The sequence below is a fragment of the Cynocephalus volans genome, chromosome 1 (genome assembly GCF_027409185.1).
Source record: "Cynocephalus volans isolate mCynVol1 chromosome 1, mCynVol1.pri, whole genome shotgun sequence".
Taxonomy (NCBI): Eukaryota; Metazoa; Chordata; class Mammalia; order Dermoptera; family Cynocephalidae; genus Cynocephalus; species Cynocephalus volans.
Genome location: NC_084460.1, coordinates 145,515,085 through 145,528,127, shown reverse-complemented (window position 1 = coordinate 145,528,127; position 13,043 = coordinate 145,515,085). Strand labels below are relative to the sequence as shown.

The window sequence follows — 13,043 nt, the reverse complement described above, 5'->3', positions numbered from 1 at the left end:
GAAATTTAGATTCCATCTTCTTAATGGGCACTGGAGCACATATTTCTTCCAGCTACAGTGTTCCTCAAGATGAATTCCTTGTAAATACTTAAATTATAGAGAATTAAGTAGGTTATTTGAGAGTGATAGCCAGTTCAAGGAATCTAGTAAATTGGTCAGACCATTTAAAAAAAGTTCTTCAATGGGTATTTTCAAAATGTTCAGAAAGACAGCTAACATTATATGATTACAATTTTTAAAATGTTTTAATATATTTTTCAGGAACCACTTGGGATAAATGAGCCTCCACATTTGGTATGTTTAAAAATGTTCTTCAGTTGTAATTGTTAAATTGTTTACTGAAAGAATTTATACCCTTTCTCCCAAATCTTTCTCTTTCCCACAGATAACTTTTGTGTGTCTATTGCAGATCAGATTGTGTTGTTCTTGGTACCTGTGAGCAGAAGAGCACCCATCTTTGTTAGTGGTTGTATTGGCCTGGATTTCTCATAGTTCCTTCATTTTCCCCTGACAGTGTTACAGCTCTGACCGCTTTAGGGTTATTTTGAACTTGTACCACTCTTTCTTTTCCTATTGCCCTAAGATTCTTTCTTCAGAGTCACAGACTTAATCAGCACAGTATATTATGCTTTCTCTGGAGCAGTAAACTTAACTATGGAGAAATCACTATCTTGGCAGGTTTATTATGTATGTGTACAACTATTTCTAATACTTACATCAAATGTTTCTTAAAAGAGCTAGTGGGGTTGAAACCCTTCTTTTTCATTTCTACTGTGTTAATGGTTTGGAGGGGATTGGGCAATACTCTGGAGTCTAATGTTTGTTTATTGTCTGTTGAGGCCTAGAAATTGTGCCATTTTAATACTTTTGCTAACTCTGTGAGATGAGTGTTAATACTGTTTATAGATAAGAAAACCAAGATTCAGAATTTAAGTGCCATATCACACAACTAGAAATAGCAAAATAGACATTTTCTAGTGTAACTGACTCTACTTTACACAACCACATTTTTGGGATTTTTACATCAAAGATAGACATGTCGTGATATGAGCAGTACAGATGTAGAAAAAAGGGGATGAGAGACATTGCTCTCTTTTAAATAACAAATTCAGAAAAGTTCCTGTGAAAAAGCCAAGTATAGTGACTAATCTTGAATTTTTGGCATTTGCTACCTTTACCTAATGCTACATCTTTTTCTCTGAATGTGTATGTTATTCATGTGCATGTCAGGGTTTATGTATTTCAGATCAGCTTAGTTTAACATTCACAGTGCTTTCGGTTTTTATGTTCTGATTAGCTCAGGCCTACTGGGAACATTTCCTTTCTGAATATAATTGAGTTGTTGTATTAAGACACACTTCCTGCCAGATCTTTATTTTGAATTTTTGAAAACTCCCAACAGTGGATTTTTAAGGTACTTTTCCACATGAATTCAAAGTAGTATGAATGGCTAAAAGAATTAAACAGGAATAATTTTAAACTGCACATTTTCTGAGTTTTAAGTACAGATAAAATGTCTCATTCTTTTAAGCTCTGTTTCTCCTCCCTGTTATTTCTTTATGGACTTCCTTGTTTGGGGCACATTGCTCGGAAGGTTTTCTTTATAGTATTTCTAGTCTAACTTGAAGAGAGAGGAAGCAGCAGTAAACACCCAGTGAAATCAGCCCTGCTTCATTTTTCTGGATATGGCTCAGTTACTGTCTTGTGAAGTAAATGTTTCTGACAGATATATGATAGCTGGTTATTTGGTAACATACAAACAGACCTTCTTTGTTTGCTTAGTATCAAAGCTCTTATTATTTTCAGTGGACCAAATTTTCAGATGTTTTTCTTGTTTATATTTACCTAAACATAAACAAGTGGATCATGGCTGACAAACTGGTTTCATTCAGTAATTACAAAGTATTTTCTCCTTCACAGTTAGCTATAACAGTCAGATTGGCAATACAGATGCTGCGTTCAGATGGCATACGCACTTTTCCTGTGTGAGCAGTAAGGAGGAGGTTACATCTCAGAGTTCAAGTCAGAAAGGGAATTTTTTTTATGCTGGTGATTTTAAGGGGAATCTCAAGCAACCTAATAGGGGAAAAGCCAGAAAATGTATGTGTGTAGGGATTAGTGTACATCACAAAAATTATCATGATAAAATATTACTGCTGAGATATGTCTTATTTGGGATACTAATAGAACACCACCTTTTACTGAGATTATTTTTCTCCTGAGGCTACAGATCAGTCACTAAGTCTAAATTACTAACTCGAGATATGTAGGGTCATTATAGACTTCTTCCTCATTAGCAGATAGCATTCTATTTTGTTTTTATTTTTTTTCCCAAGTCAAACAAAAACGAAACAGAATGTTATCATCTTTCTCTTAGCAAGTCCTGAATATCAGAAATCTCACTAGATTAAATCTTATACAAGTGAACTTAGTTTTCAGAGGAGATTGTAGTCAAGCACCATTATCTAGAAATTCTAACCAGTTCCCCGCTTTGACCCAACCAAGTACTATGCATTCCTGGAATCTTTTTCAAGTTTATTTGCAAGTATACTTAAAAGTTTGGATTTCTTAAATATTGAGCCTCTGTTCCATTTTATACATGATTCTAGCCAAGAAAAGCAACTGGATGTTTTCTAATATTGGATAATTTAGCCTCATTAAATTTCACAGGATCTGTAATAGTTGTAGTTAATGTGTTACCTATCTGAGTTGTTTTGTGCATATATTCTCCATTAATCTGGAAAGGAAACTGACATAATGATTTATCCACCTAGTTTTTCCCAGACTTAATTTCACCAAGGCACTGTCATTTAATTTGAACAAGAGTAGAAACTACAATTTAATTATTATTAGTAGTAAGCAAAGAGTTGGTTTCTGTATGGCCCATTCTCAAGACATTATTGTGAGAATACTTCAATTCTGAGGCATTTATATGGTGACCAAAATGAGGTGTTACTTTTGTGGGATTGGTCTAATTTTGGGTGAACCATATACTATACATCATTTGGGGGATAAAAGTAAAATAAAGTCAGGTAAGCATTAAACCCAGTTTTTTTTAAGTTTGGACAAAGAACATTTAAACATGTCAAATCAAAAAAGATACTTTATTCAGGTTTTGTGTGTGTCTGAATTTTAATTAATTTTGGATATGAAGGCTAAGACTAAAAACTAGATGTGGCTCCTATATACTCCATCTGAAGTATGCTTAGCATGCATTGTCAGTAGTCCAGGATTTGACATTTCACGGTGAAATGTTCAAGTGTAAATTTTAAACTCAGCAATATGAAATAAACTAATTCAGGAAACTGAGAATACAGGTAGTGAACAAGACAGTTGTGGTCTCTGGTCTTGTGTGGCTTTCCCAGTTTGTATTGTGAATTAAGATATATGCATGCAAAAGAAATTTCTCTACTTCCACTCTTTGGAAATTAAAAGTGATTTGCTTTTTAAGCCTCATGTTTTATAAACCTTTAAGTTAAAAAAACATGTCTTGTTTTGGACTTTCTTTTTCTTGCTATCCTCTGTATCTGTCATGTGGCCCGTGACGGAACCTTGCTGGATCATATCTCCCTAAGGCAGGGAGGGAGTCCCTTGGTGTTTTCATGCTCCAAATTCAGTGTGATTTCACAATAAGAAGTCATGTTGTGCGAGCCACAGTTGTTCAGGGAGGAATTGGTTTTCTCACCTCCCTGGTTTTGTCTGATCTCTGTTATCAGACCAAACAAGGTCAGAGCAGAATGAGATAGCCAAGAGACAATTCCTCTAAGAGGACCCTTGGAAAGATGAAGTTCTCGATGACAAAGGGTGATGCTACAAAAGTTCATTATGATGCATTCTTTGCTACAGTGCAGGCCTGTTAGTGCAGGGTGGACCTGTGTGCTGTGTTATTCCAAGTCTCCAGTGTATTAGGATGTATTTGCAGGGCTCATTATTTTTTGCTTTCGTATTATTGATCCACGGCCGCTAGAGTTGCAGATTATCACACCTCTGGACTAAAGGGAATTATAGTTGAGATTTCATGGATTTTTCTTGACAAAAAGGACTAAAATAGTAATGTAGTTGTATATAACTATAAGCTGTACATTTAAAGTATTCTGATCAGAAAACTGAAGCCTGTAAACTGAAATACATGACATAGATGTCTGTCTTTCTTTACCATAAATCTTCTACTAATCCCGTCATTATTATCTTCTCTGCCATCTGCTCCGAGGCTCTCACAGGCACTCCCCTGCTCACTTAATGGGCATGCACTCACGTTCTCTTCTCTCTTTTTTTAACTGTGGATCAGGAAGACTTGAGGAGAGAGAAAGGGCATACCAGCTATCTGCCACACTAATCCAGGCCTCTTTCCTGTTTAGCACTAAATTGCTTCTTACTTTATACATCTACTCTCACCATAGAGGATAATAATTGTTTGATGCAGTAGACAAGGACCACATTTTAGTGGAGGAGAGATTCTGATTTATAGATAGAGTTGTTTTCTATGCCTCTGTGCTCACAATTTTGTGCAGGATATGATGAAAATGGTAAATAAATGGTGACATTCCATTCCTGAAAGTGTGAGAAAAAGTGAGTTTAAGGAGAATATCATCACCCCTTACATGAATTCATTGATAATGAATGGATAAAATGTGAGTCTAATATGTTGCTGAATTTTTTATAGGCACATAAAATTAAGGGTTTTTATTTGCTTTTGATGATATCAAACAATTGTTTTCTATTTAATTATTGTCTTGTTGTAGCTCAAAGCATTCAGTAAACCAGGCTTCCAGGGTGAATGTATAGATTTTACAAAGGAAATTTCTGATTTGACTTCATTCACGCCATGTTCTTTTAAAGTTCTTCGGGGTTGGTAAGTATACTTGTTGAGTGTTTTCAGCTTTTATTTAATAACTAAATTTATTTTAAATTTACAGAGATTTGATTTTTTTTTTGCATATACAGTGAATTTTAAATTTTTTTTGAGCATTAGTCAATTGCCAATTAACCTGTATTCATTTTGCTGAATTTGTATTTTGAATCATTATGAAATACAGAAAAACAATGCTTATTAGCCAACTTTGGGAGCATTTTAATGATTTTGTTTCTCACTATTAGATTATTTCCTAAATATTTGAATGTTTATATTCTATGTTGACTGTATAGCATAATAGAACGCTATAAGAAACAACTAGTGTTTTTGCCCATGTAAGACATATTACCCCTAAATTCTTTTTTTTTTTTTTTTTTTTTTTTTACCATTTTGTTTGAAGTATTTATTATCCCCATTTCACAGATGAGGAAATCAGATTTATCAGTAAGGTTTCCCAAGATCATACACTGAATGTCAGACCCAGGATTACTTTGGTTTTTTTTTTTTTTTAACTTTAAATTGTATATTCTTTTAACTGGATCAACATACTGGACCTTTCTCACATAGGTATGAAACCTTATGTGATTCTCAATGCTAAAATATATTCTACTTTTTAAAAAATTGTGGTGAAATGCACATAACATAAAATTTACCATTTTAACCATTTTTAAGTGGGTAAGTTCAGTGACATCTCTGTGTATCAAATATCTACCTGATGACTCATCAAAGTCTCTTTAATATCAAAGTCTTCAAAATATCTTGAATTTGTCAGTTCTTCTCCCTTCTCTCTTAGACCATCAGAGACCTGGATCTCCTATTTTTCACTTAAGGAACTTCAGTCTCCTGATTACTCCCTGCCCCAGTGTCATCTTATTTTCAGGGTTTACCACAGACCAACCGTAGCCCTATTTGTTCCCAAAATCCAGTGTAATATTTTTACAAATCTGTTGTAATTCCCGCAGTCATTACCTAGTACCAGTCAGATGAAGTTCACACTTCTTCTTCAGGCTTTACCACCAGCTAGCCTCATTTTCCCAATCCATTCACCATTCTAGTCTTATGCTGTCCCCTATACTCTCCTCTTCCAACATGTACACAGCCATTTGTTTTCCTCCTTCCTCTTTATCCCAAGGGTTGGCAAAAATTTTCTGTAAAGGGCCAATAGTAAATATTATTGACTTTGTGGGTGCTACATGTTCTGTCGCAGCTACTTAGCACTGTCATTGTAGCACAAAGGCAGCCATAGACAATACACAAATGAATAGGCACAGCTGTATCTCAGTGAAACTTTATTTATGGACATTGACATTTGAGTTGTATGTACTATCTCCATGTTATGAAGTAGTTAAAAAAATTTTTTTAAACCATTAAAACAATGTAAAAACCTGTCTTAGCTTGTAGTCTGAATGGAAACAGGCAGAGGGGCGGTTTGGGCCTGCAGGCTAGCATTTGCTAACCCCTGCTCTCTACCAAAGGTTGTTGGTCTCTGGTAAATCTAACCAACAGATATTATTTGTTTGGCCTACATGCTATATTAAAAAATATTTCGTACTGATGCTTAAGTTTAGATTATATTTCAGAAGAACCTGTTTCCCACCGTCTCCTTAAAAATCAGAAGATTTGAAGAATTTGGGAAAGTTTTTGCCTTTGGCAGTAATGAGCTGATACTGAATAGATGGCATGTGTGCTCTCCAGTGTGCCATGGTCACTACCATTCCCAATTTTTTTCATTTGGTCCACTGCTCATTTGCCTTATCTGTCTTGTCTGCTGAAGATGTGCAAGTTTGGGAGCCCTGCTTAATACTACTCTGAATATATCCTTTAAGATTTGGTCCATCCCATTCCCTCAGTTAACCTTGATTAACCCTAATTCAAGCATTCCTTTCCCTTTCATATTTCCTATAGCTCTTCTGCTTTGAATCACTCTGTATTTGTTACTCTTTTTATACTTACTTCTAAAAAGAATATTAGAGTTTTGCAGTATTAAAATACATAAAACAGGGCACTATAAGTTAAATAGTTTATTTGCAACGCTTTAGTAAGAATATGTACTAAGGACCTGAAATAATTTCGTTACTCTTATTTGGCTCTCAGTTTCTTCTCTGATAAGAGAAAATATTTTGCAAGATGTATTTTTGTTTTCTAATAAACAGAAGCATTGAAATGTTTCTGGAGGGGCCGGCCCGTGGCTCACTCGGGAGAGTGTGGTGCTGATAACACCAAGGCCACGGGTTCGGATCCCATATAGGGATGGCCGGTTGCTCACTGGGTGAGCGTGGTGCTGACAACACCAAGTCAAGGGTTAAGATCCCCTTACCGGTCATCTTTTTAAAAAAAAAAAAAAAAGAAATGTTTCTGGAGGAAAGTTTTTTTCCGGACACTGAAGTCTAGGACAAATTAGTCACACATGTCTCTTCATGTAGGAAGTATACAACTATAGTTTAATAAAAGGATACAAGAACCATAATGATTATGTAAGTACCTGGAATGCTTGAGAGACCTGGATTTGAGTCCAGTTCCACCACTTCCCAGCTGTGTAACCTTAGGCAAAATTTGGTCATGTCTCTGAACCTTAGCTTCCTCATCTGTAAAGGAAGGATAATAATCGTACCTGCCTCAAAGGATTCTTATAAGGACTAAATAAAATAATGCACATGAAGGGTTTAGCTTCATGCCTGGCAAATTGAAAACCTTTAATGAATATTGGCTGTAAAATGCTGATTATGCAGAAGATGTGACAATAAATTATAATGTCACAAGAGTATTTCTGTGGTTATCCGAAGGTAACCTGCTCTAGCTTGAGTACAGTCCTGGTGATCTTAAAATATAGGGCTAGTACTTAAGCAGACCCAAACTAAATTAGTAATGGCCAATTCTTTTCTCCCTTGGGCTCCTTCTTTTCAAAAATACGCATCTTAACCAAACTTTTGACAAGTGTTATATTAAATATAACTCAACTATTGAAGATTCTAAAGGATTTGTTTCTTTTTAAAAATTTCCTTCAGCTATCAGATGTGCAGATAACAGATTTTATATACTCTTGTGCGATTTTAGAAGTTGACCTTCTATACTCACCCAGACTGAATACAAGCTCATTACTAAATAAGGATACAAAAAAATTTTTGTTTTTCTCAAAAGTAACTTCTAATCTGTTCACGTACTTAATAATCACCATAATCTGATCCCATGGTTTTGTACTTGAAGGAAGTAAATGAAAAGAAGGTGGTATGTTTCTAACTCAGATTATTGAGGACACAATAAAATAATACATGTAAAGTACCTAGAATAATGCCTGGCACATGGTAAGCAGTCAATAAATGATAGTGGTAGCTGTTTTTTAGCTGGTGCTGGTCAGCACCACGACTTTCTGTCCTACCCCAGCCCCAGTTCCCACAGCACGATGATGAGCCTACACTGCCAAATGAATTGCAATTGACTGTCTTACTGCTTGTTTTTAGCTGGCTGCTGTATTACCAGGAGGACATTTTTTATAATCAGTGTGTATTAGAAGAAGGCCTTTATGCTGACCTTACTTCCTGTGGCTGCCCAACTTCTAGAGTCAAATCCCTCAAGCCCATTGACTATGTAAGTACTTTGCATATTTATGAGAATCTTTTTCTTGTCCACTTTAATTACCACAGGTGATAATATAAAGTTGAAAGAAATGATGCAATGGAAAAAATCAAAATATCAAAAATATTAATAATTTACTTGTTGTTTATAAAATTGAGATTCACTCATGAAATGAAACCCAAATTTAAGATTGATATTTTCCTTTTTTTTTTTTAAAGCAAGAACACAAAACTCAAAAACTAAATTAATATATGCCTGGGCTTAAATTGTAGTCTGATACTTTAACTAGTTTGGGTGACATTAGCAAAGTTACTCAGTTTCCTCATCTATAAAAAGTAATAGTACTTTATAAGGCCACTGGGATATTAAATGAGATGATGCTTGTAAAATGCCCAGCACATAGTGAGAACTCAGTCAGTGTTAGCAATTAGTACCATGGTTGTTATTTGTTACAGCTGCTTAAATATAAAAATAACCTGACCACCTTATTTTTCTATTAGATAAGTCACACACCAATTTTTCTGCTACTCAGGTTTATAATGTGACTTTAAGGCATGGATGACCACTGGTATTGTTTCCAAACCTTGTTTTGAGGAACTGGGGCTTTTCTGCCTGATGTGTGCAGAATTATCTGGGTCAGCTTGGCGGCTCACATTTAGAGTTAAGTAAGTTCTTTCCAACAGATTTATTCAGAATTTTAAATGTGAGAAAAATAGGATCACTACCTTGGGTCATCAGTTTTGGGCTCCTGGTCGATAGGGTCTATGTACAAGAATTGGTGAGGATTTGGGATATTTTCAAGCTGTCTAGTTATGATGATTCCCTAGGGACATGTTTGGTCAAAACTTGAGATTTACACAGCTTGATTGGAAGCTCCGCATAATAGTAGGAGTGACTCAGATCTGTTGGCCAGAACTGACTCCAAGGATAATGGACATACTCAGGATCTTTGATCTCAGTCTAAGCATTGTGGTCCTATTTCACAAGGCATTCCTGGATAGAGTATTCCTGGTATGAGGCTAAGAATAGAGTCTTGGCTGTGGATTGAGAGTAAAAATAGAGTTCTTGGTCTCTCTCATTGGTGCTGTAGATACCTACTTGGAAAGGATAAGTTGCCACTGATGCTTCCTTTCTGCTGGAGGAACACTGGTTTTAAGAAAGAATGTAGTCTGGTCAGTCTCTGCAGGTAGCAGGTTGTGATAATATCGAAAAAGGCATAGGAAAGTAATCCACATTTACTGGGAAAGGAATTTTTTCTTAGTAATTTTTAGTGGTCAAATCAACAAACATACTTATTTGGTGTTAACTCTAAAAGCAAAAGATACAAATCTGAATATGAAAATACCATCTTCAAAGAATTTCGCAGGTCTCTTAATTCAGTGAACTAAACCGACTAAACTTCTAAGGAGGACATTTTAGAAACAGGGTCAAAATTAATGAGTATTACTATTTTTCTTTGAAGAGTTAACAATTCTTTTATATTCATGAAGTGGAAAATGAGAGATTAAAATTAGGTGTGAAAATATGCAAAGAGAAAGAGATGTTTTTCTGTAAATTGTCATGTGCAGTTAGTTGCATGTCCCTGGTTTTGGTCCTGTGGAATCCAGCCAGTGTGAAGGTGCCTGTTGGGAAAGACTTTGAAGGCTTTTCACTCCAAGAACCAGTTAAGGGGTATATTCAGTTTATGTAAGGGCAGCACATTAGTTTCCTTAATGCCTTTTCATGCTACATTTTAAATCTTTGAAAGGTCTTTATTGAAGACATATTTGGGCAGAAGGTTTGGTGTTGAAATGAAAGGAGTATGAGGTAATGTTGGGCATCCCAGCAAAGATTTGCGAATTGACCATAAAGAGGCCTCAACAGGTAGCATTACCTTGGTGAAGCCAACCATGCTTCACTCTGGAGGCCCCAAAACCCTGAGTTGATCAGACCTACGGGGACTGATATGTAACCAGAAGGTCAATTTAGTAATTGGTACTAAGTGGGATCTAGTGACTGGAATGCTTGAGAATTTTGTCTTGGACTTTTTTTATGTCTCTGGAAGAACATGGGAAACTGAATTAGTCATCAGAAGGTTATTTATTACACATAAGATTTGGGTAAAATAAGCTAGATATCTGAAGATTAGTTTACCTAGGCTAACATTCCCCAGAGAAGAGAGTCCTTCTACTCTCCACGTCCTAGTAGCTCACATCCTCCAGATTTGGTGTCTCCTTTCCGTAGACAGTACTAGACACACTGTACCTGTTCTGCTTTTCTTATCCCTTCTGCATTCTCTCTCCCCACATTTTATTCTTACTTAGGAATAATGTGCCTTTTTCTATGTATTTGTTAACAACACTTCCTGTGCTGAAATCCAGTGTGATTCCGGATTCATTCCAGGAAATGTTTTTGTCCAGTTGAGTTGACTTTATGTATGTATGAGCTAGTCCTTTGAGGTTGCTTTTGTTAGTTAAAACTACAGAATTCTGAGGGTGTTGCCTGCAGTTGGCATTTACAGACATGCTAAGACTTGGTGTGTAAGTGTCATAATGGTATGATATTTGAAGAGTCTTAAGCCTTTGTCTTTATACAAGATCAGGGTGTTTGCAAATGATTTGCTGCAAGCTAATGTCTGTCGGCGCAAATGTATGTTACATTCTAGAAGTCCAAAAATGCAGTTTGCAGTGTTGCAATCATTTTACAGTGAAAGGAGTTGGGACAATAGTTTATAGTTGTAATTCTCACTATTGTGACATTGGGCAAAAATCTTAATTTATATGGGCCTCTGTTAACTAATCTGTGAAGAAACTGTGAGAATAGGTATTTTTAAATCTTTGACAGCCTCCACTTCTGTTGCAAATAAGTATCCTGGTTATAATTCTAAATGGACATGAAAAAGAATCTGTCCAGCCTTAGGATTCACATATTGTGAAGGAATAAGCTTTCACAACAGTCCCCAGAATCTCAGTGGTTAATAACAACAGATGTTTGTTTATTTTTTCATATTTTGTCTCAGCAACTGCAGGACAGTTGCTTGGCCTCCACTCCAGGCTATAAGTTGGTTTTAGGTACACTTTTGGTATGTACGGTGTTTTGGGACCAGACTAATGAGAGTGCCTCCCATCAGGGACATGCCTGTCTTCATGATGGGGGGAAAGAGGGAGAGAGACCCCAACCACAGAGTCACATTTGAAGCTTCTGCTCAGATATGGCATCATTTGTCCATTCACATTCTGTTGGCAAAAGCAATTCATAAGACCAAGCTCAAAATCAGTGTAGTGAGGGAATAGACTCCTCATACTCCTCCCTGGCCAGAGGTGAAGTTGAAGAATAAATATATTCAAACAATAATACAGTCTGCCATAGAGCTAAAATCTCATAGAGCTGTTCTGTTACTAAATTTGGGGGGAAATGAGAGATGATGAAATCTGATAATTTCATGTATGTTTTTTTCTCTGTCTTTGAAACAGAGCTACCTTCTTTTTGTGGGTGGAAAAAGATTTTAGATTAATTTTTAGTAAAAGCCTGGAATTGGTTTGTTAGATGTCAAATGAAGTGTATATAGACAAGTTAGAGAAGCCTACATCTGAATATGGTCCACAGTTCCCTTTCAAAATTCATTTGGAATTCTAAAGTCAACAGTTAATTTAATAGTGGGAATTTAATTTAACCATAAGAAGATGGTTCTGTGTAAATATATGTGAAAAATAATACCAAATTAAGTGGCCTAGTGTTGAGAAAGTGAAGTAAGATACAAGATCTTCATCAGGCTCTTCACAAGATATAATTAATTGTATTTCTGTAAAAATTATGTCTGATAATAGAACTGAATAGAGCCGAAGATCTATTTCAAACCACGGTGGATTAGGTGTCTATTGACTTATTTCTTTTTAAGGTTTTCACCAACATTGGTTTGGTAACTATTTGATTATTGAACAGTGATTACAAGAAGACCTTTTAAGGTGAAGCCTTAATGAAGCCTAAAGGAGCCTCAGTGTTCTGTTGGGTTTGAAACCAAAGCCTTCTGTATTTAGCAACAGTCATACCAGGTGTGAAAGAGCAACAAGATGACAAAAAGACCAAAAATGATGATTTGGGCATGAATGGTAGGGTTCTATGAATGAAAAACACAACTCATTAGTGATTTTGGAGAAGAAAATTTAAAGGTATTCTATTTTACTTGGATCAAAGAGAAAAGATTTAAGGTGGCTGAATTTTTTTTATATAGTATTACTAATGCTGAACAATGACAGCATTGCTGAATATGCTGAATATATTTATTCAACCTAAAGTATTGAACACCTACTATGTAACAAATATTTTGCTAAGTACTGAATACAAATAACAAAAAGAATTAGTGAGATTCGTGTCATTAAATCCAAGTGTCATCTTCTTCCTGGCCCTCATGTTTAGATGGTTCCCAGAGATCCATTCTTGGCCTTTTCTCTCTTGTAGCTGGAAATTTCCATTATCATAACTTTAGCTTTCACCTCCATCAAGGTAGATAATTCCCAAATCTTTAGAATAAATAGTAGTCTATTAGTCCCCGAGCTCCATTCCCAGATTCCAAGTATGTCTTCATCAATATGTTCTGCACTCCATTTTCCTTCTTAGACTTGTTTTTTTGTCCTTCATA

The 13,043-nt window shown here is 35.7% G+C and overlaps 1 protein-coding gene across 1 annotated transcript in view; it reads left to right on the top strand.

Moving 5' to 3' along the window:
* The window catches only part of CRYBG3 (crystallin beta-gamma domain containing 3), a 105,254-nt gene that overhangs the window by 68,965 nt on the left and 23,246 nt on the right, over positions 1–13,043 (top strand). The window contains exons 15-17 of the mRNA XM_063094384.1: positions 262–294; positions 4,743–4,852; positions 8,311–8,437. Of these exons, the coding sequence (XP_062950454.1) occupies positions 262–294; positions 4,743–4,852; positions 8,311–8,437 (270 nt within the window). The remainder of the gene's footprint in view (positions 1–261; positions 295–4,742; positions 4,853–8,310; positions 8,438–13,043) is intronic.